Source organism: Lampris incognitus, chromosome 3 (assembly GCF_029633865.1).
Source record: "Lampris incognitus isolate fLamInc1 chromosome 3, fLamInc1.hap2, whole genome shotgun sequence".
Classification (NCBI taxonomy): domain Eukaryota; kingdom Metazoa; phylum Chordata; class Actinopteri; order Lampriformes; family Lampridae; genus Lampris; species Lampris incognitus.
In genome coordinates, this window is record NC_079213.1 from 9225320 (window position 1) to 9248973 (window position 23654).

At 43.6% G+C, this 23654-nt stretch overlaps 6 protein-coding genes across 6 annotated transcripts; 4 read left to right on the forward strand and 2 right to left on the reverse strand.

The window, feature by feature from the left end:
• The first annotated feature begins 4918 nt into the window (after positions 1-4918).
• LOC130110048 (histone H1-like) lies at positions 4919-5691 on the forward strand. The gene has a single exon (XM_056277026.1). It carries the CDS (start codon positions 4964-4966, stop codon positions 5573-5575), a length of 612 nt encoding a protein of 203 aa, XP_056133001.1. The 5' UTR covers positions 4919-4963; the 3' UTR covers positions 5576-5691.
• Positions 5692-7099: 1408 nt separating this feature from the next.
• On the forward strand, positions 7100-7532 carry LOC130110077 (histone H2B 1/2-like). Its single transcript, XM_056277056.1, has one exon. The coding sequence runs from the start codon at positions 7111-7113 to the stop codon at positions 7483-7485; it is 375 nt and encodes a 124-aa protein (XP_056133031.1). The 5' UTR covers positions 7100-7110; the 3' UTR covers positions 7486-7532.
• A 943-nt stretch (positions 7533-8475) lies between these two features.
• On the forward strand, positions 8476-8920 carry LOC130110052 (histone H3-like). Its single transcript, XM_056277031.1, has one exon. It carries the CDS (start codon positions 8488-8490, stop codon positions 8896-8898), a length of 411 nt encoding a protein of 136 aa, XP_056133006.1. The 5' UTR covers positions 8476-8487; the 3' UTR covers positions 8899-8920.
• A 1474-nt stretch (positions 8921-10394) lies between these two features.
• On the forward strand, positions 10395-10733 carry LOC130110092 (histone H4). Its single transcript, XM_056277073.1, has one exon. It carries the CDS (start codon positions 10413-10415, stop codon positions 10722-10724), a length of 312 nt encoding a protein of 103 aa, XP_056133048.1. The 5' UTR covers positions 10395-10412; the 3' UTR covers positions 10725-10733.
• A 655-nt stretch (positions 10734-11388) lies between these two features.
• On the reverse strand, positions 11389-11847 carry LOC130110058 (histone H2A-like). The gene has a single exon (XM_056277038.1). The coding sequence runs from the start codon at positions 11826-11828 to the stop codon at positions 11445-11447; it is 384 nt and encodes a 127-aa protein (XP_056133013.1). The 5' UTR covers positions 11829-11847; the 3' UTR covers positions 11389-11444.
• A 1071-nt stretch (positions 11848-12918) lies between these two features.
• Positions 12919-13323, reverse strand: LOC130110080 (histone H2B 1/2-like). Its single transcript, XM_056277060.1, has one exon. It carries the CDS (start codon positions 13310-13312, stop codon positions 12938-12940), a length of 375 nt encoding a protein of 124 aa, XP_056133035.1. The 5' UTR covers positions 13313-13323; the 3' UTR covers positions 12919-12937.
• Between the last annotated feature and the right edge of the window lie 10331 nt (positions 13324-23654).

Below are 23654 nucleotides of genomic sequence, written 5' to 3' on the forward strand. Positions count from 1 at the left end.
GCCATCGGACAACATTGACGTTAGCCAGCTGGGCCTCTGGTTGTTTAACTTGGAGGCTGAGCTGCTTTGTTATTGCCTCCGCCTGGCGCACTTGTTCAATGACTTTCACCAGAGTAAGGTCCGCTGTGAGCTGGAACTGACGGGAGAGCACTTTGTCTTTTATGCCCACTACCAGACGGTCTCTGATATGTTCATCCCTCTTGTCCCCAAACTCACAGTGTTCAGACAGCTCATACAATGTCCGGATGTACATCTCCGCTGTCTCTCCTGGCTGCTGGCTACGTTGATAGAAGCACGCCCTCTCATGTATGATGTTACGGCGGGGAATAAAGTAGTCGTCGAACTTTTTCAGTACGATATCATAGTCCACTTTATCACCCTCCGCCGCGAAGTCAAACGAGCTGAATATCTTTTCAGCCTCGCTGCCCATTGCATAAATCAGCGAACTCACTTGAATCTCCCCGTCGTCTTTATCCAGCTTTGTCGCGAGCCTGAAGCGCGAAAACCGTTGTCTCCACTCCGGCCATTCAACGGGGCAGTCAAACTTGAATTCACTCGGCGGATTAAACTTCGGCATGACCGCTCGTGTTCAGATACACAGACTATTCTGACACCATGTAATGTCCGTAGACGCCTTGTCTTACTGACATAAGAATAATTCAAGAACGAGCCGACTTCGTAGGTTCTTAACTGTGTAGCTTTTACTAGCGTTCATCCGACATACAACCTTCATAACATGCGCTTCTCACTTCCTGTATACGTCACACGCACTGCACGTACACCCGTGAGTAGGTCAAGTTAAACACGTGACCTTTCATTCATTACACATAGGTATTCACACCCTTTGCTATGACACTCAAAATTGAGCTCAGGTTCATCCTGTTTCCACTGATCATCCTTGAGATGTTTCTACATCTTGATTGGAGTCCGCCTGTAGTAAATTCAATTGATTGGACATGATTTGGAAAGGCACACACCTGTCTATATAAGGTCCCACTGTTGACAGTGCATGTCAGAGCAGAAACCAAGCCATGAAGTCAAAGGAATTGTCTGTGGACCTCCGAGACAGAATTGTATCGAGGCACAGATTTGGGGAAGGGTACAAAAAAAATTTCCATGGCTTTGAAGGTCCCGAAGAGCACAGTGGTCTCCATCATTCGTAAATGGAAGAAGTTTGGATCCACCAGGACTCTTCCTAGAGCTGGCCGCCCAGCCAAACTGAGCAATCGGGGGAGAAGGGCCTTGGTTAGGGAGGTGACCAAGAACCCGATGGTCACTCTGACAGAGCTCCAGGAGGACCTTCCAGAAGGACAACCATCTCTGCAGCACTCCACCAATCAGGCCTTTATGGTAGAGTGGCCAGACGGAAGCCTCTGCTCAGTAAAAGGCACATGACAGCCCGCTTGGAGTTTGCCAGAAAGCACCTAAAGGACTCTCAGACCATGAGAAACAAGATTCTCTGGTCTGATGAAACCAAGATTGAACTCTTTGGCCTGAATGCCAAACGTCACATCTGGAGGAAACCAGGCACCTCTCATCACCTTGCTAATACCATCCCTACAGTGAAGCATGGTGGTGGCAGCATCATGCTGTGGGGATGTTTTTCAGCGGCAGGAACTGGGAGACTATTCAGGATCGAGGGAAAGATGAATGGAGCAAAGTACAGAGAGATCCTTGATGAAAACCTGCTCCAGAGCGCTCAGGACCTCAGACTGGGGTGAAGGTTTACCTTTCAACACTACAACAACCCTAAGCACACAGCCAAGACAACGAAGGAGTGGCTTCGGGACAAGTCTGTGAATGTCCTTGAGTGAACCAGCCAGAGCCCAGACTTGAACCTCATTGAACATCTCTGGAAAGACCTGAAAATAGCTGTGCAGCAACACTCTCCGTCTAACCTTACAGAGCACGAGAGGATTTGCAGAGAAGAATGGGAGATATACCCCAAATATAAGTGTGCCAAGCTTGTAGATTCATACCCAAGAAGACTTGAGACTATAATCGCTGCCAAGGGTGCCTCAACCAAGTACTGAGTAAAGGGTGTGAATACTTATGTACATGCAATATTTCCGTTTTTTATTTTTAATAAATTTGCCGAAATTTCTACAAAACCTTTTTCGCTTTGTCATTATGGGGTATTGTATGTAGATTGATGAGGAAAAAAAAGGAATTTAATCCATTTTGGAATAAGGCTGTAACATAAAATGTGGGGAAAGTGACGGGGTGTGAATACTTCCCGGATGCACTGTATATACCATACAAGAGTATCAATTTGCCTAATGTGCACTGAGCCATTGCTAAGACACGTTCAGCTTTGCAATGGAGTGATGATAATTCTGATGCAGACGCCTGTCTGATTAAGGGTACCAGAAATGCAAAGTAACACCAACTGTGGGTGTCTTTCGAGAAACAGCTATAAGCCTGATTACCACAGATCAGATAGACCTTTCCAGGCAGTACAGGTTGCTTACTGAATGTTATCTTTACTGTCTGATTATGATGAGTAGTGTCTGCGGCAATTTCATGACTGGGGTCCTGTACACACAAAGAAACATCAGGCAGGGCATGCACATGCAGAGTAGGCCAAGTGGATGAACAGTTGCGAGCCGATGACTTAGTAGAGAATATAGGCTTAGAGCAGTTATACACAGTAAACCGTAAAAATGTCAATTGTATTTGCAAATTCCATGGAGCTGAACACACCCCAGCTACAATGTGATAGGTGTATTCTGATTCAGTCATAGGCTTACATTCTGTATCATTATCACAATTAGCAGGCATGGCCAGAAACTCTACATGATATCGAAGCATTGCATTTACCACTGTTTCAAATTTGGATACCTTCCATAATACCGCATAGTTCAACCCACGTGGCCTGTAACCTTTCTTGAACTCAGACAAGACAAATGAGATTATCTCTACCTCACTATCGGGTAGATCATTATGAATAAGCCCTGAGACATAACAGACTGGTAAGGCATCAAATATGTTAATATCGATCACCCTAAAGTCCGCTGCAGACAGCAGTACTGGAACTACCATAGGTGATTGGAACAACTTAGGTAATTTTAAACAAATCCAACAATTAGTAAAGTTACAAGAGGTGGCCCATTCTTTCTTCATAGTTAGAGCCAGATTTCCCCAACAGGTATCAAACCATCTTACACACATTAAAGGAGTTTCAACAGTCTGGATGGCAACTATGGAGTTAGCAATACCTTTACATATCTGTGATTGATGTCCTGGTGGCCAATCTGCATCTACATGGCATGTGGGTTTTCCATCCTTTTGACACCAGACTGCAGACTGTTTTAAGTCCTCAGCTGTAAGTTGGTATGTAACTAGCACTTTCCAGTGTTCTGTTCCACATGTAGTGACACGACAGTAATTATCACTTATCCGTGACCAATAAACTTTGCCTACTTCGACCAAACTTAAACCAGAACTTCAACCAAACTTCTACCAGGGTGAACTGTAGGGTCAATGGTTAGTAAACAGCTATCTCTATCACGCTTATCTCTCCTGTACAAAAAGACATGGAAGTCATCTTTACGTCTGGCAATTTGGCTATGGTGGGTGTGAAAGGTGTTGAATGAGGATGTAACGGGGGGTTACCATATTGTTATCCTGCAGAGAATCAAATACCCATAACATGGGACCGACAATCATAACAGTTATTATTGCAAAACACTAAATAATTCCCCCGAGACTAAATCCAATTCTCTTAAAAGGATGCTAGGGCCTGCTTTCAGGTACTGGCCTCATCGTTATAAAGTACCTCGATGGTGCCCTATTGTTATCAGGCTCCATTATATAAAGAATAAACTTAGAGGCAGGTAGCAAGGTAATATGTATAATGAAACTCCTACCTTTGCTGTGAATATTATGTTAAATGGTATGGACATTAAGGGGGGGTCCTAATAATAGATCTATTAGGAACGTACTTATTAATTATACAACTCCTCACGCAATTTTTTTTTGAATTCTCAAATTGAAAACATCGACTGGAATGTAGTACGGACCTTTAATGATAAGTTTTGTGTCACCCACAAAGTTAAAGATGTATATTTCAAAATAATTCATCTTGTTTATCCAACCAATCAGACACTTAAAAGATACAAACGCGACATTGATGTAAAATGTGTGTTTTTTGGAGCTCCCCATACACGTGCACATGTTTCCTTTGGATTTTACCTTCATGGCTGTTATATGTACATTGACTGCACATTCAAGACATCGTGGACAACAGACTACCATATAATACAATGTACCAGCAGTTTAAATACGGATTTCAATAAACTGTTATCAATACATTTAAACCAATTTATTGAGATGTTGCTATTCTGTAATAGTTTATTAATGCATTCAATATAAGATAAATATTTCCAGCCACTTTTCCATCTCACACAGGAAGCTGAGCTGAAAGAGGCGACAGATCGCCACCAAGAGTGTGTTTGCCCACATGAAGAAAGCGTGATTTTAAAATGAAATTCTCTGGAAATGACGACTTTTTTGATCGTCCATGTTTGTCAAACAACTCAAGCAACTGGTAAACGACTGTTGATTTGAATCCAATTCTTTTAAAAGGTTTTAGAAACCGAATATTGGAGCGTGTTGCAGTCACTGGCAGTGTATAGATGAGGTTTCACATGTCTCGAAACGGAAGGCAAACGTCTGCTCCACTCTAACTGGGTTTATTATGAGGTGCCAAGGGTCTCCTTCATGATCGATATTGTTTATAAGTGATTGTTTGACTTGAGAAGGTGATTTTTGGTGTTTTATCGGAGAGAGAAAACACAAGTGTGGCAGCGCTCCGGCAGCGCAGACGCCAGACTGGGGCAGTTGAGTCTCTCTGGTTCTCACACTGTGTTTATATCCGTGCCTGCGGTCCTTCCCCTCTATCAGCCTACAGCTCTGTTGAGTTCGCGTCTCCCAACAGTAGAAGAAGAAGACTAAAGACTAAATGGCAGAAGTCGCTCCCGCACCGGCAGCCGCCGCCGCTCCGGCGAAAGCGGCAAAGAAGAAAGCCCCCCGCCCCAAGAAGAGTGGCCCCAGCGTCGGGGAGCTCATCGTCAAAGCCGTGTCGGCGTCCAAGGAGAGAAGCGGCGTGTCTTTGGCAGCGCTGAAGAAGACTCTGGCTGCCGGCGGCTACGACGTGGAGAAGAACAAGGCCCGCGTCAAAGTGGCCGTCAAGAGCCTGGTAACCAAGGGCGCTCTGGTGCAGGTCAAAGGAACCGGCGCCTCGGGCTCCTTCAAAATCAATAAGAAAGCGGAAGACGCCAAGAAACCCGCCAAGAAAGCGGTAAAAGCAAAGAAAGCCGTGGCCAAGAAACCCGCAGCCGCCAAGAAGGCGGCAGCTAAGAAACCCGCAGCCGCCAAGAAGTCCCCGAAGAAGGCCAAGAAACCTGCGGCAGCCAAGAAGCCCAAGAGCCCTAAGAAGGCCGCCAAAAGCCCGAAGAAGGCGGTCAAAAAGCCCGCCACCCCCAAGAAGACCCCAGCTAAGAAGGCTGCTAAGCCCAAGACGGTCAAGCCGAAGGCGGCCAAGCCAAAGAAGGCCGCCGCCAAGAAGAAGTAGATGGACACGTCGTCTTGATGAAACACCTCCAAAGGCTCTTTTAAGAGCCAACCACAATCACAATGAAAGAGCATTTCGCAACAACACAACCTCACCTATAAACGTCTTGATGCATGCTCTACAATAGATCATCCAGCTAAGAACATGACACAAACTTAAACCGATTCATCTTGGATACAATGTTTATCGACAGTTTACCTAGAAACGATAAAATGACTGAAATGGATTGTTACGACTTCATCGTTCGTCACACACTATTACTCTGAAATGACACAAAACACCTCAGTTCTCCAGTGGTTGGTTAGACCAGACACAGTATTTGACTAGAAGACAGCTTTGTTTTGGGGGGGGGGGGGGGGCATGACCGTATAGCTACAAGTCTATGTTAATTCTCTATATCCTATAGCTGTAGTTGATTTAGTGACGTCACTGTTGGTGTTGTAACTGCTGCAGACTGACATGCCCTGTTTAAAATACATAATGACAGTTTTACAGTAAGTTTTAAAGTAACAAAACCATTAAACTGTACAAGGATATTTTCAGAGGAATGATGTCACTTGTTTCTTTTGTTTGTTTGATTTTTCTCTTATTTATTTTCTTTCTCTTTGTATGAGTTGTTTTCTCGTTTTCATAATCCCTAGTAGATTTGTTTTGTAATTGTTTATTCAGTCATTTCTCAGTACAATTTTGTGGAATACATGTCTGCTATATTTGTACATTTCAATATTTTGCAATAAAGTTTATTAAATAAAAGACTGGCACGCCATAATGCAACAGGCAGTGACAGATTGACAAATAAGCAATCAATAGATCAACAATCTGCTAATGATTGGCTATTGTAAATGGCCTGGGTTAAAAGCGCCCATTAAATGAGAATATAAAAACAGTTTAACACAATTATTCATAAAATCGTTCCTTACACGTTGAAAAATAGAAGATTATTGAACCCGTATAGCCGTTACTTATGGATGAGTCACACGCCTGTTTTTTTATACATAAAAAATAGCTCCTGCTTGCTGAACGTGATACCTTTTTTCTTTTTCTCATAACCACTTTAAATTTTTTTGTTTACTTTAAAACAATATCTACTACTAGTATATATATATACATATACATATATATATATATATATTTTTTTTTTACTAAAACATTAGTTGTATTAGCTCAGGTCAATGAGGCCTACAGGCCATAAATAGCAAATAGAAGTTCAAAACTTGTAATGCTCACAAGAACTTAAGTTTATATTGATCTAAAAAAAATTAGGTGATAATATATGTATTATTATGGATTTGTAATCCGCTATAATGGAGCGGTCATTTTGGACCGGGAACACAAAATTAATGTGCAAGGAACAACAGGAAGACTACTCTAGTCCAAGGAGTCACGTGACACGGAGCATGCGCAGTCAGCTGACAGTATTTGACCAATCTTACACGAGGACCAGCACAGTAAAACTTGCATCAATTGTGTACAAATACAGCGTCTGAGCATAGCCGCCACCATTATTACTCTTGTAGAATTACGAGTGTAGCGTCATGCCTGAACCCGCCAAGTCAGCGCCCAAAAAGGGCTCCAAGAAAGCCGTGACCAAAGCCGCCGGCAAGGGAGGAAAGAAGCGAAGAAAGACCAGGAAGGAGAGCTACGCCATCTACGTGTACAAGGTCCTGAAGCAGGTGCACCCCGATACCGGCATCTCGTCCAAGGCCATGGGCATCATGAACTCTTTCGTTAACGACATCTTCGAGCGCATCGCCGGTGAGGCTTCTCGCCTGGCGCATTACAACAAGCGCTCCACCATCACCTCAAGGGAGATCCAGACCGCCGTCCGCCTGCTGCTCCCCGGGGAGCTGGCCAAGCACGCCGTGTCTGAGGGCACCAAGGCCGTCACCAAGTACACCAGCTCCAAGTAATCTGCCCATTGGCCCAAACAAACGGCTCTTTTAAGAGCCACGCACAACCTCACCAGAGAGCTGTTCTGCTATCAGTGATACTTTATCATGTGCTGTGACGTCCAACACCGGAACAGTTTAATTCTCACACAGCTATAGAAATAAAAGTTGGCTGGGCTTGATTTGTTAGCTGTTAGTGGATACAAGGGAAATTGGGTAGTCCGATCCCTCTAGTGATCTGAAGCCTCCACATTCTCATGTCCCTCATGCATGCATCAAAGGGAAATCCGATCAGTTACGAATTCGAGTCTGGTCTTTTTTAGAGTCGCATCTAAAAATACTTACATTTTTTGCAAGTTTATTGGGTGATGGTTTAATTACTCAATGTGTATTTATTTTTTGATAATTGTAAGTAAACCTTTGAAGTCTTCCAACAGATCTATGGACATGTGTACAAATGTTCCTCCATTGTCACCAGTCAACCTGAGCTTTGTTAAAGGATCAGTTTAAAGTTTTTTTTTTACTCATATTTTTCTTCAAAATCTTTAAAACCTTGTTTTCTTACCAGTCTTATTAAATTTAGGGTAAATGTGTGTGCCTATTTGATTTTTCACTGCCAGTCATTGGCGAGACAATCGGTTATAATAAACATACTGATCAATCCATATTCTAAACTATAACCTACATATTCATATAATCTACTAGATAATCTATATTTTAGCATTTTATTCATCGACCAATAATTTAATAATCTATACATATATTAATGTGAGATGGTTTTTATTTGCTTCTGTTTCAGACTTGGTTGGGTTATGAGAAGCTGACGTGAGGAGGCGCCCTTTAGTTTGAATGTTCCGCGGGTTTTTCAAAGCGACTCTGCTCCAATAAGGATCTGTCAGAGAGCACGTGTTCCTGGCCAAGACCAATCAGCGTGTGGCTGGACTCCGGCTCTGGCTATATAACCACGGCGTTTGCAGCGTGCCAGTAAGTCTTTAGTAAGGAGAAGTGAGACTTTGGTCTACTATGGCTAGAACAAAGCAGACCGCCCGTAAATCCACCGGTGGCAAAGCCCCCAGGAAGCAGCTCGCTACCAAGGCCGCCCGTAAAAGCGCCCCGGCTACCGGCGGTGTGAAGAAGCCTCACCGCTACAGGCCCGGTACCGTCGCTCTCCGAGAGATCCGTCGCTACCAGAAATCCACGGAGCTGCTGATACGTAAGCTGCCCTTCCAGCGGCTGGTGAGGGAAATTGCTCAGGATTTCAAAACTGACCTGCGCTTCCAGAGCTCCGCTGTCATGGCTCTTCAGGAGTCCAGCGAGGCTTACCTGGTCGGTCTGTTCGAGGACACCAACCTGTGCGCCATACACGCCAAGAGGGTCACCATCATGCCCAAGGACATTCAGTTGGCTCGCCGCATCCGCGGAGAGCGTGCTTAAGCCCCGTCACCTGACAACCCGCAACGGCTCTTTTAAGAGCCACACACATGTCACTGAAGAGCGTTTGTTCACAACCTTGGGGGGCGCTGACTTCAACTTAAGACAATTGTTCTATATAAATGTTGCAGCTACTTTCTGTGTTTTCTAACCATTTAAGCCTGGATAATGTAAATGTGTCATCACATTTAAGATATAAACCACAGATGGGCAGAGGTGTAAAAACCAGGTGCTTCATCAACAGGGACGTACATGAAGAGACGTAACATCATACGAGACCATTGTCTCAACCTCCATGAAATGATGTCCCTCACCTCATCCACAAACTCCAGTGTTCTGAATGTGATGTTCATTACTGCCTACCAACCGTTTAAGAATAGATGCCAGATACTTAGAGATGTTATGGGTCACTGAGTTAATCATACTAACAATAGACCCCAATGGCACATCCTGTTTATTTATCTTAGGTAAACCATCAGGAACACTCACTTTGTCATTTCACTTCATGCACTTGTGTACATGAAATGAAACGAAATGCCCTTTTCCCCAGCCCACAGCAGTACAACACAAACACAAAAACACATCCAAAAACTACCAGAACACACTTATCTAAACCAATAAAACTAAATAATAAACTAAATAGTTGTCGCTTCCCCTGGGTATAATCTATGGTACACATTTCTGTCAGTAGCATTGCCCTGTTCTAACACCTTCAGACGATCTTATCACTTTTTTTCTTGCAACCACTGCCTGGATCTCGTTTCAGGGGCTCATGAGTATTTATGTCTCCAAGTAACGTCATAAAAGTCTCTCAATAAATGTTGTGTCCAGATGAACTGAGTCGCCTTACTAACAGCTCACAATCACTTTCCATGCCTAACATTACTAATGTCTTCCAAAACAAAAGCGGTGGTGGTGTGAGCAAATAGTCATAGGCCAAGCAGAATTCAGCTTTGGACGTGACTTTCACTAATTTATCTGGATCAAATACTACCCAACTTTTGATATAAGCACTCTGGTTGAAATCGTTGCTGGGTTTTGAAAGAGGTGGTTGGAGGAAAATGTCTGATTTCACTTCTTTGGCCTGATGCGCTGACTTTGCCATCTCCACATCAGCAGCCTGCTGTGTTTCGGTCTTCTGTGGGTGAAGCGGATTATTTGCCACTTGGTAAAGAAGAAGAAAGTGTTTTTTATTATTATTATTATTTTTTTTTTTACAAGAACGTAGGGAGGGAAAGAAGGAAATGTTAAGGAAAGGAAGCATTTATTTAAAGAGCAATTCTACAATAAGTTTTTATTTCAGTTTAATGAATGTATCTGTCGATGTAATTTGAAATACAATGGGGCCGTTCACATCGTCACCAGCGTCTTGATTTCCTGAAGGGGGAGGGGCTACACCGGACCAACCCACGAGGCTCTCCGCCTCTATCACGTCCGCAGATGAGGTTTAAGTATACGGACCCTTACAGCGACGTGCTTAGTTTGTCGTATTCATCGGTGAGCAGTCCAGTATAAAGATGAGTGGCCGTGGTAAAGGAGGTAAAGGTCTGGGTAAAGGAGGCGCCAAGCGCCACCGCAAAGTCCTTCGTGATAACATCCAGGGAATCACCAAGCCCGCCATCCGCCGCCTGGCTCGCCGCGGCGGAGTGAAGCGTATATCGGGTCTGATCTACGAGGAGACCCGCGGTGTCCTGAAGGTGTTCTTGGAGAACGTGATTCGTGATGCCGTCACCTACACCGAACACGCCAAGAGAAAGACCGTCACCGCCATGGACGTGGTGTACGCCTTGAAGAGACAGGGACGCACCCTGTACGGCTTCGGCGGTTAAACTGAGAAACCAAACCCACACAAAGGCTCTTTTAAGAGCCGCCCACGTCCTCGAGAGACTTCCTTACGATTGTAAATGTAATATTTGTTTGTGATAGATCCGTTTTAAGGCGGCACCGTGGTTATGGCAATATGCCACAACTGGCTATATAAACATGGAAGCGTTATTTGTATTTTACTTTTTAAAGGTGATATTTTTCTTAAACCAATAAGCTTTTTGACTGAAAACAGTTGAATTCTGCTTTGACTGACTGATCATACTATTGATTTTGTTTTGGAAGACGTTAGTGATGTTAGGCATGGAAAGTGACGGTAAGTTAAGGCTGAATCAGTTCATCTGGACACATTCGAGAGAAATTTACTACTTAAAGATTATTGGGATCATCAAACCTTCCATTTTAAAAAATTCTCAATAAATCCTTTTAAGCACCTGTCATGTACATCTTGAATGTGATGACATCTTTACGTTATTCGGACACTTGAAAGTAGTTATTTTTTTCGATAAGTGGCTGCAACATTTAAATAGAATAGCTTGAGAAGTTGGTTCAAGTCAGCGTTTTTCCCAGATTCTCTTCTAGTTGAATAAGAGAACAGTCACCAGTTTGTGATCTGCTGTGAAATGGTAGCAACATGGCATGGAAACAGGAGCACTGCTTTCTATCAGATTAGTGTGGCTCTTAAAAGAGCCTTTGTTGTGTTGGGCTGAAGGCTGTATGTGGATCTACTTCTTGGCGGGCTTGTCGGTCTTCTTGGGCAGCAGGACCGCCTGGATGTTGGGCAGCACGCCGCCCTGAGCGATGGTCACTCCGCCCAGCAGCTTGTTGAGCTCCTCGTCGTTGCGGACGGCCAGCTGCAGGTGACGGGGGATGATGCGGGTCTTCTTGTTGTCCCGGGCCGCGTTTCCAGCCAGCTCCAGAATCTCAGCGGTCAGATACTCCAACACAGCCGCCAGGTAGACCGGGGCTCCGGCACCGACACGCTCGGCATAGTTGCCCTTGCGGAGGAGTCTGTGAACACGGCCCACGGGGAACTGGAGCCCGGCACGGGAGGATCGGGTCTTGGCCTTGGCCCTCGCCTTTCCACCGGTCTTTCCTCTGCCGCTCATGTTTGATTCTCTTCGTTCAGTTAAATGCTGAAAGCTAAAGTCGCGTCCGGTCAGCAGGCGGTATTTATACACGGAGCTACGCGAAAATAAAACACGGTCCAATCAGAGAAGAGTATTTAACTGATGAAATTGGCGCGAGGTCTTCGCCAATGAGCTATAGAGAATCTGTTAAACGAGCGCTTAACGTTTAGACCAATCAGAGCTGGTGGTGTTATAACGTCACTCTAACAGATTCGGCCTCTCGACCGTCTTGGTATTTGTGCTTATATTATAAAATGTTCTCTTAATATACACTGTAAATTTACTCTGGCAAAAGTGCTTTGTTTTTGTTTAACATTATCATCATTATTGTTAATACTACAGTTCATTTTCTTTATTTACTTTTGTAATGACCATGTAAAGGTGTAAGGTTGTTTATAGTTGACTGGTCTGATGATATATATATATATACACACACACAACGTTCCTGTATCGTTTGTATTCTTGCTAACAAAAATAAAAATATCTTGGTATTTGTGGCATCTTTATAATATGCATGTTCTGTCTTCACAGCCTCGTTCAGATCAACACAGAAGCTGTGCACTTCTTCGAGACTGGCACCATGGATGCACACCAGTCGGTGGGCTGTGTCACCCTCTGGATGAGGGCATTTCTCTCCATCTTCGGGAGCTCCTCCTTTACCTTCTTCAGCATAGGGAGAGAGGTAGGCGCCGTGCTGTGTGTGCAGCATATGGCTGAGCATTGTCTTTCAGCTGTATACTCACAGGTTGTCTTTAATGTCCCATGCTCACCACATGCCTGTAGGCGTCTTCTGTTGCGCACCGTTTCATCCATTGGGAGAAGGATGCTGAATATGAAGCTGCCAGTGAAGAGGAAGGCCAAAATGGCTTATGGATGTGATGAAAGAGGACATGCAGGTGGAAGAAGAATGCAGAGGACAGGAAGAGATGGAAACGGATGATCCGCTATGGCGACCCCTAACGGGAAGCAGCCGAAAGTGCTACTTGACGTCACACCACACGATAAAGTACCACTGATAACAGAACAGCTCTCTGGTGAGGTTGTGCGTGGCTCTTAAAAGAGCCGTTTGTTTGGTGTCAATGGGCAGATTACTTGGAGCTGGTGTACTTGGTGACGGCCTTGGTGCCCTCAGACACGGCGTGCTTGGCCAGCTCCCCGGGGAGCAGCAGGCGGACGGCGGTCTGGATCTCCCTTGAGGTGATGGTGGAGCGCTTGTTGTAATGCGCCAGGCGAGAAGCCTCACCGGCGATGCGCTCGAAGATGTCGTTAACGGAAGAGTTCATGATGCCCATGGCCTTGGAGGAGATGCCGGTATCGGGGTGCACCTGCTTCAGGACCTTGTACACGTAGATGGCGTAGCTCTCCTTCCTGGTCTTTCTTCGCTTCTTTCCTCCCTTGCCGGCGGCTTTGGTCACGGCTTTCTTGGAGCCCTTTTTGGGCGCTGACTTGGCGGGTTCAGGCATGACGCTACACTCGTAATTCTACAAGAGTAATGATGGCGGTTTCGCTCAGATACTGTATTTCTACACAATTGATGCAAATTTTACTGTGCTGGTCCTCGTGTAAGATTGGTCAAATACTGTCAGCTGACTGCGCATGCTCCGTGTCGCGTGACTCCTTGGACTAGAACAGGGGTCAGGAACCTCTTTGACTGGGAGAACCATAAAAGCCAAATATTTCTAAATATATTTCATTGAGAGCCATATAGTATTTTTAACGTATAATAAATTAAATATGTCTTACTTTTAATGCGACTTCTGGTGCTGCATGGTTTTGCTGATGGCCTTGTAGTCTGGTTCATACGTGGTGAGGTTGAGCTTCATGCAGGCGTTGAGGCTTCCATCAGTTAAACGTGAGCGTAGGTTGGTCTTAATGTTCCTCATATGCGAGAATGACTGCTCACATGCATATGTAGAGCCAAACATGGTCAATACGGCAATACTCACACGCTGCATTGTGTGGTATGTCACAGGAAGCTCGTTCCAAGTTTTAAGAATCAGCTGGTCTTCAGGTTGAAGATTTTTCATTTCTGTCCACTTGTGTTCCCTCGCCAGCTCTGCTCGCTGTCGCGCAAGACTTTCCAACTCTCCATTGAGTGACTTGAACTTACTAATCCACATGTCTGATGCCTTCAGGTCAGCAACTTCCAGCTCAAAGTCTCCGATAGAGACCCCGGGGATGCATGTCAGGTCGATTTTGTCCACTGCACACTCATGTGGATGAGTGATGAACTTGAAAAGCCCAGTGCGCGCACGAAATTCTCCAAAACGTGCTTTGAATGACTGCAGGAGATTGGACGTAAAGCCAGCTAGCTGCTGGAGATCCAGATGTTGAGTGGAGTCACTTGCTAAGCATGCATCTCTAAATTGTTGCAGTCTTTCAAAGTGCAGAAGACGACCTGTTTCAATGTTCCTGAGAAAGACTTTCAGCTTGCTTTCAAATGCAAACACTGCTTGTTGAAGGGATGAGATTGTATTTCCAGTACCTTGCATTTTCACATTGAGCTGGTTCAGATGGCCAGTTATGTCCACGAGATAGTGAAACTGCAGGAGCCAGTCAGTGTTGTCTGGCTCAGGATGCTTGACGCCTTTCATTTCAAGAAAAGTCCGGATTTCATTCAGACAAGCTGCAAAACGGCTGAGCACCTTCCCCCTTGACAACCAACGCACGTTGCTGTGTAAAAGCAGACCGGGATAATGATTCCCAACGTCTTCTAACAGAGCTTTAAACTGGCGATCATTTAAAGCTCGGGCAACAATAAAGTTGACCACTCGAATGACCAGCGACATCACCTCACCAAGCTCCTGGCCGCACGTCTGAGCGCAAAGCGCCTCCTGGTGCAGGATGCCATGAAAACTTAGGATGGCGCTCTTTTCATGTTCACGGAGAAGCGCTACAAATCCTTTGTTCTTCCCCAACATACAGGGTGCGCCATCAGTACAGACAGAAATAAGTTTATCCATCGGTAGTTTTTTTTTCTTTAGCAAACTCCATGAAAGACGTGAATAAATCCTCTCCTCTTGTTGTCCCTTTCATTGGCAAAACAGCCAAGCTTTCCTCACGCAGTGTGTCACCTGCAGCATACCTGGCAATGATACTGCACTGAGATAGATGGCTAACGTCTGTTGACTCATCTAACGCGAGAGAAAAGTATGTCCCGGTGTTTATTTCCTTAATTTGTGTTACCTCGACTTGATTTGCCATCATGATGCTACGATCGTGCACAGCTCTTGCTGACAGGGGCATGTCTTTTATTCGTTTGATTAATCTTGTCTTTATTTGGGAAGTCATCAAACAGTTCATTGGCCACATCAAGCATGAATGTTTTGGCATACTCGCCATCTGTGAATGACTTTCCATTCCTTACTATTGCCAAAGCAGCCGCAAAGCTAGCGGAATTCCCGTCACCTTGCTTGGTCCACACACGTAGTTGCTGCTGACTCGTCTGCACTCTCCGCTGTAGCTCCTCGCATGCCCTTTTCCTGCTGTCTGTCCCCCGCTGGAGATTTCCGTGCAAATGAAGCATGGTGCGTATCGAAGTGCCGCTTTATATTTGACCGTTTTATCGTTGCATTTTATCATTGCATATTAGACATACCGCAGATCCTGCTCTCTCCACAAATGCAAATTCCTCTGTCCACGCAGCCTGGAATGCACGGTAATCATCGTCTTTTTTTTCTTTTCGCCAGCTTTTCCGTTACAAGGGTTGAAGCGGATAAACTAGTTGGCTATCTGATAAAATTGATTTCTTCACCTTTACAATGACCCGGACATGCACGCGAGCCATTGGTTCCCGACCCGACCCACGGGTGACCCGTGACCCGTGAAATTTATCTTCAAAACTAATTTCTGTTTACTTTAAAATGACACAGTATTATTAAGAAATATCACAAGTATTTTAAAATCAGTTCCAAACTGATTTTTTTGAAAAAAAAAATGTTTCAACTCAAAATTGTCTGGGAGCCATATGCCGTCACCGGAAGAGCCATATATGGCTCGCGAGCCATAGGTTCCCGACCGCTGGACTAGAGTAGTCTTCCTGTTGTTCCTTGCACATTAATTGTGTGTTCCCGGTCCAAAATGACCGCTCCATTATAGCGGATTACAAATCCATAATAATACATATATTATCACCTATTTTTTTTAGATCAATATAAACTTAAGTTCTTGTGAGCATTACAAGTTTTGAACTTCTATTTGCTATTTATGGCCTGTAGGGCTCATTGACCTGAGCTAATGCAACTAATGTTTTAGTAAAAAAAAAAACAGTGTATGGATTATTTCAACTATAACAAATAATTGTGTTTTTTCTTGCTTCCAGTCTGGATTTACCTCAATCTATCCACATCACAAACACGTTGTAGACCAACACATCCAAGATGTTGAAGAACATCACCATGGGCCAACGTCATCCTCTCACAAGAGTAAGTGCCAGTAACCTGCAAAAGTGCAACAACCAGTAAATAAAATGAGTACATACAAGTGATACTTAATGTCAGCATAGTAACGTGAAAATTTGCATCAAAGCATTGTTCCGGGGAGTTCTCTGGGCGAAAACAACGCGAGCCAGCGGGACAAAAGCGCGTGCTGAGAGCCACCATCTCTTTACAAATGCTGCTGCTCTGAGAGTGTCATGCTTAGTGGCTAGTCGTGTTGCTAAGGCTACTTAGTGGCTAGTCGTGTTGCTAAGGCTACTTAGTGGCTAGTAGTGTTGGTAAGGCTACTTAGTGGCTAGTCGTGTTGCTAAGGCTACTTAGTGGCTAGTAGTGTTGGTAAGGCTACTTAGTGGCTAGTCGTGTTGCTAAGGCTACTTAGTGGCTAGTCGTGTTGCTAAGGCTACTTAGTGGCTAGTCGTGTTGCTAAGGCTACTTAGTGGCTAGTCGTGTTGCTAAGGCTACTTAGTGGCTAGTCGTGTTGCTAAGGCTAAGAAGCCTTTCACTGTCGGCGAAGAATTGATTCTGCCTGTTGCCAAGGACACGTGCCATGAACAGTTGGGGGAAGCTGCAGCTAACAAGGTGGCAAATGTTCCTCTTTCAGCTGCCACAGTTTCAAGGAGAATTGATGAAACTGGTGAGTTGCAATGTTGTTATATGTATGTTATGTTAATGCGAGGAAAATATATGCTGTGTGTTTAATATCCAAACGTTACTTAAAATGTTATGATACTGGACTTCCGGTAAGATGGCGACTTGAATAGCAGCACAACTTTCTGCCTCTCGCAAGTTGGCTAAAATAAATCCCCTAAAACACTAAACTCGACGCAAAAAAAGGAGAAATGAGAAGAGGAGGTAATTCGAATAAAGGTAGCCGTACAATCCAAAAGGGTAGCGCACCAGATACACAGGGAGCGAAGAAACAGTCGGAGCAAGGTAATAGCAAACACGAGGCTGAAGAAGCTACAATGGCGGCGGACACAGCTGAGACATTGCGTGCCGGATTAGCAGCTATCGCTAAAGAGATACAAGAATTCAAACAAGAGCTACGAGGTGACTTTGCCAGACTCAAAGATGAGGTGAAAAGGGAAGTGAAGGAAGAGATTGCTTGCTTCCGAGAAGAAATGACACAGAAGTTTGCAGAGAGCAACGGCGAAATACAGGCGCAGAAAGCGCACATGAGTGAGGCCCAGAAGCGCATAGCCGAGCTAGAGGAATGGCAGGCGGACTCGACAGAACTACTGATGGACATGTCGACCCAAACGCTCCAGATGCAAGAAAAAATAATGGACCTGGAAGGGAGGTCAAGGAGGAACAATATTCTAATCTTTGGTGTGCCAGAGGAAACGGAGGGAGGCTCCATTACCCAGTATGTGGAACAATTCTTGAATACTCAACTTGACTTAGAAGAAGGGACCAATCTCCAGATACAAAGAGCGCACAGAGCCCTCGCTCAGAAACCCCCTCCGACAGCTCCCCCCAGGTCAACAGTGGTGACCTTTCAACAGTTTGATATAAAAGAAATGATTTTCAAGAAAGCATGGGAAAAGAATAAGATAGAGATAGGGGACAAACGTATTTACTTTGATCACGATTACGCAGCTGAAGTGGTCCGGAAAAGAAAATCATATTTGGGCATTAAGAAAGTGCTCAAGGGTAAAGGAATTCGTTTCCAGACACCCCTCGCCAAAATAAGGATCCACTGGAACAACGGAACGAAGACATACGACAATGCCAGGGAAGCTGCGATGGACATGAAGACGAGAGGCTGCGACATCGAGATACCAGACGATGACACGGCAACCACGGCCACAGAGCAGGTGGAGGCGACTGGGATGCGAGCAGGGTGGCAACGAGTCCAAGGCGCGAAAGGAGGACGTGAAGCTGCACAACGAGCGAAAGAGAAGCTCCGGGCCTATCGGAGAAAGTAGGATTGGTATCGTTCTGACTGAGTTGAGCTCCATTACAAAAGGCTTTTTCATCACATGCCACTGAGAGAGGTAGGCTATACGGTTGCCAAACGTTGGACATGCCTAGACAAGGCTGTAGGCCTATCCCATGTGATGGGCAAACTGTCAAGTCTAGAGTGGGGCCCTTTCTGAAAAGGATTTCCCCTTCACCTACCAACGGGGACCGGGGTGGTTAGGCCCCTTTAGTTGGAAGTTATTTTTGTTGTTGATTAACGTGTTTTATATTTGTAGTTTTTTTGTTTGGAGCTCTGTGGGAATATATGGAAAAAGAGTATCAAGATGTCTAGATGGTTCACACTACTAAAATAATGTCGCTGAATGTTAATGGTCTAAATATGTTAAAGAAGAGGGAAAAGGTTATGATTACGCTAAAAAAGGAGGATGTACAAATCATATTCCTCCAAGAGACCCATTTAACACAGATAGAGCATGGGAAACTTAAGAAATATGGGTACAGACATTCATATTATAGCTCCTACAAGGAAGGGCGCAGGAGAGGTGTTGCAATTTTAATATCAAACAAAACTCAATTCGATTATGATAGGGAGATTGGAGACAAGGAGGGGAGATATATTATAGTGAAGGGGAGGTTAGAGAACAAACCAGTGACATTGGTAAATATATACGCCCCTGCTGAAAGTGATAAAATATTTTTTAAATCTTTGTTTGATGAGATAGCAAACGAGTCAGAGGGGGGGTCTTAATTTGTGGGGGAGATTTGAATGTCGTTTTGAATCACAAAATGGATACGGCCAGTATCAAAAGTACTAAAACACAGGTCACTTGATTTGTAAATATATCACTGGAAGAGATGGGGATGGATGATGTGTGGAGACAATTGCACCCTCAGGAAAAAGACTATACACATTACTCAGCTGTACATAAAGTTCATTCAAGGATAAACTATTTCCTTGTGAGCAAAGACGATATTTACAGAGTAAAGGAGTGTGGGATTGGAGGGGCGGATATCTCAGATCACAATCCAGTATATTTAGAAATTAATTTGAATTGTAGAGAACGAAATACGGTTTGGAGGTTTAATGTGGGTCTACTGAATAGTGAGCAGAGTAAGATTATGTTAAAGACGGATATTCGGACATATCGAGAAGAAAACAGCAATGGGGAAGTAGACCCAACAATATTTTGGGATGCCATGAAGGCGGTCATCAGGGGAAAGTTAATAGCGCGTTCAGCATTGATCAAAAAGGCAAGATCAATTATATCCAGAAAGAATACGGACAGGTTAAGAGAAATGGAGAGGGAATACCAAACTGCGGGAAACCCCGTGGTGTTGGAGCAAATCAAATCGGCTAAGTCAGACATTAATAAAGAACTGATAGATGAAGTTGAGAAAAAAAGCTTGTTTCTCAAACAAAGATATTATGAAACAGGCCCGCGCGCAACTAAACTGTTGGCAAAACGTATTCGCAAACAGCAAGCAGTTGGCCATATACATAAGATCAGAGACCCCATTCAAATGAGTTAACGAATATACCAGAAAGCATAGAGGACATATTTTTGGGATATTATAAAAGAGCTATATTCACAACCCACACCTGCACCCGAAGCGGAAATTAATACCTTTTTGAATTCATTAGATTTACCCTCAAAATGACAAATTAACAGCTGACATCAAGATGGAAGAGGTGATAGATGCAATAAATTCTTTGAAAAACAATAGAAGCCCGGGCAGCGATGGATACCCTGCAGAATGGTGCAAAGTGTTTAGGGAAGAGCTGGCACCGTTACTTCTGAGATCCTTCAATTGGACACTTCACAATAATAAGATACCACCATCATGGTCAGAGGCAATAATCACAGTCATTCCAAAACCGGGAAAGGATAAAGAATATTGTGGGAACTACAGACCTATTTCATTATTAAATGTAGATTATAAAATATATACGACAATTATCTCCAAAAGGTTAAACTCATTCATAGGTGATTTGATAGATGAAGCTCAAACAGGATTCATGAGAGAAAGAAAAACGCATGATAATATCAGAAGGACATTGCATATTGTTGATCAAGCGAGTAAGAGAAAACAAGCTACACTATTAGTAAGTTTAGATGCAGAAAAAGCATTCGATCGGGTGTCTTGGAATTTTTTGTATGCAGTATTGGAACGACTAGGGTTCAGTAATAAGTCAATACAGTGCATTAAAACATTATATCAACAACCTAATGCTCGGATTAAAATAAACGGGAGTTTAACGAACAAGTTCAGTTTGCAGAGGTCGACAAGACAAGGATGCTGTTTGTCTCCGACACTGTTCGCGTTATTCATTGAGCCTTTAGCGGAGGCCATTCGCCAAAATGAAGGAATTAATGGAGTGACAGTGAATGGCACTGTCCACAAGGTGGGGCTATTTGCTGATGATGTCATAGCCTATCTTGAGCAACCACATACATCACTCCCTCAACTAATGAAGCTACTAGAACTATATGGTCATTTATCTGGATATAAAATTAACATGTCAAAAACACAGGTGCTAGTTCTCAATTATACTCCAACCACATAATTCAAGGGAAAATTTGACTTTAATTGAAATCTAAACAAAATCAAATATTTGGGAATTTACATTACCAAGGAATTGTCTAAATTACATAAAGCAAATTACGGCAAGATCAACGATGTGATGCAAAAGGATATTGATAGATGGTCCACTCTGCCACTTGACTTCAGCTCAAGAATTGAGACAGTTAGAATGAATATTCTACCAAGGCTTCTTTACCTATTCCAATCGTTGCCTGTAGAGGTGACTCAAGCTCAATTTGATATGTGGGATAGGACAATATCTAGATTTATTTGGGGAGGGAAGAAGCCCAGAGTAAGGTATGAAACTCTCCAACTCTCAAAGGAAAAGGGAGGTATGGGTTTACCAAATCTAAAATAATATTTCAAAGCTGCCCAGCTGAGATATGCTATTGACTGGTGTAGGCAAGATTACATGGCCAAGTGGAAAGTCATGGAAAGGGAATATGTTGGGTACCCTATCCAGAATATTTTAGGGGATAAAGAAGTATACAAGAAAACAAAAACCAATATGGATTCAGTCACATTATTTACACTGGAGTTATGGTTTAAATTGATTAAAATCAACAAATTACAAGATGAGATACAGTTATTGAGATGGGTAGCATATGATAGAGACTTTACTCCAGCGAGGCATGACACAGTTTTTAAACTGTGGGTTAACTGGGGAATCACAGCATGGTGCACTCTAGAGGAAAAGGGGGAGATGGAGAGTTTTCAGGGTATGAAAGACAAGTTTGATTTGGAGAATCATGACTTCTTTAGATATTTACAATTAAGGGATTATTACAACAAACGTATCAGGGGAGGACCCTCCATGGAGGTGAACAGTGTGATTCAAATTATAATCAACGCATATAAAGGGAGAAAATCTAGGACTATATCTGTACTATATCAAGCTCTCACAACTAATAAACACTCAACTACATATATAAAAGAAAAATGGAATTAGAATTTGGCACAGAAATTACAGAGGAGGACTGGCAGAATATGTGGAAAGTTCATCAATCCTCCACTAGTTCGCGGATATGGAGGGAATTCTCCTGGAAAAATCTGATACGTTTTTTTATTACACCAAAAATCAAAAATAGATACTCCAGCACCAAACTGTCATGCTGGAGGAAATGTGGAACAGAGGATGTAGACCACTCGCATATATTTTGGAAATGTAATAAGCTAGCGATGTTTTGGGAGATGGTTCATGATGTAATACAAAAGGTACTTGGATATGACTTCCCTAAGTGCTATATGACCCTCTATCTCTGTAATTTTAAAAACGACAATATAGGGCCAAGTGATAGATGTTTGGTTAAGATACTGCTGATTGCGGCTAAGAAGGCAATCACAAGAAAATGGTGCCAGGTGGACGCCCCCACACAAGGACAATGGATGGAAATAGTGGAGGACATTCATACGATGGAAAAACTGACTCATCGATTGAGACTTACAGTACCTCGGATGGAAGACCAGTGGAAGAATTGGACATGGTGTAAGGAGCAAACACGCGACAACATAATTCATGACAACACTTAAGACTGGAAAGTTAGACCCACAGGAAGCTCTTGTAGTTCATTTTTCTGTGTGTTTTTTTGTTTGTTTGTTTTGAGTTGCCCTGTTGGGCTTGTGTGCAAGTAAATGTAGATAATTCAATGTTTACTTCTGAATACGGATGCCATGTTTGTATTGACCTAAAACTTCAATAAAAACTAAAGTGATAAAAAAAATGTTATGATACTACTGACTTATAAGCCTAACCTATATCCCCGTAGTTATTAACGCACCCCCGTCTCTCCCCCGGTCCGCCAGAACATTGTCAATATCGAACTGGTCCGCAGTGCAAAAAAAGTTGGTGACCCCTGATCTGCAGGGATGGCTCTCTGCTGGTGAGGTGGGTCTTTCTTTTTGTGGTGACATCCTTTCTGGCACTTCCTGCCTGGCTGATTTTGACCGTTGTGACTGGCATCTCTGCAGTGTTGGGCAGCAGTGGGCGGTTGGGCTCTTCTACCCTTGCAAAAGATGGCAGTGGGTGAGTTTTGCATTTAATTTCACTAGCTGTTCTGTTTGGTCTGCCACTCATCGGCCTGGGTAGTTTGAAGCTCCCAACCGAAGCTGCCGCCACCTGAGGAATCTGGGAGAGTCAAGTCAAGTCAGGTCAAGTCAATTTCATTTATATAGCCCAATATGACAAGTTACAAATTTGCCTCAGTGGGCTTTACAGCAACACAACATCCTGTCCTTAGACCCCCGTATCGGATAAGGAACAACTCCCTAAAAAGAAGCCCTTTAACAGGGAGAAAAAATAGGAAGAAACCTTAGGGAGGGCAACAGAGGAGGGAGCTCTCTCCCAAGATGGACAATGTGCAATGGATGTTGTGTTTACACAATTTACAGAATACAACACTGAAAGAGGATAACAGAATTAAGAGCCACGTTCCTACATGTGGCTGGAAAAGAAACAATTAAGTTATATAACACGCTTGACTTCGATGAAGACATAAATGACTATGATATATTGAAAGAGCTATTCCGCCAACATTGTGAGCCAAGGAAAAAGGTGACATATTTGAGGCACCTGTTCTTCACTCGAAAGCAAGGAAAATCAGAATCTGTTGATGCATATGTGACTGATTTAAAGAATACAGCGAAAGACTGTGAGTTTGAGTACCTTACCGACTCACTGATACGAGATAGAATCGTGTGTGGAATCACGGATGACCAAGTGAGAGGAAGACTACTGAGAGAACTGGACCTCACGCTAATAAAAGCAATAGACATTTGCAGAGCCAGTGAGTTGAGTCGGAGTCGGCTAAAAAGTCTACATGAGGAGGTTGAAATTCCTGTTAATAAAGTCACCAAGAAAAAACAA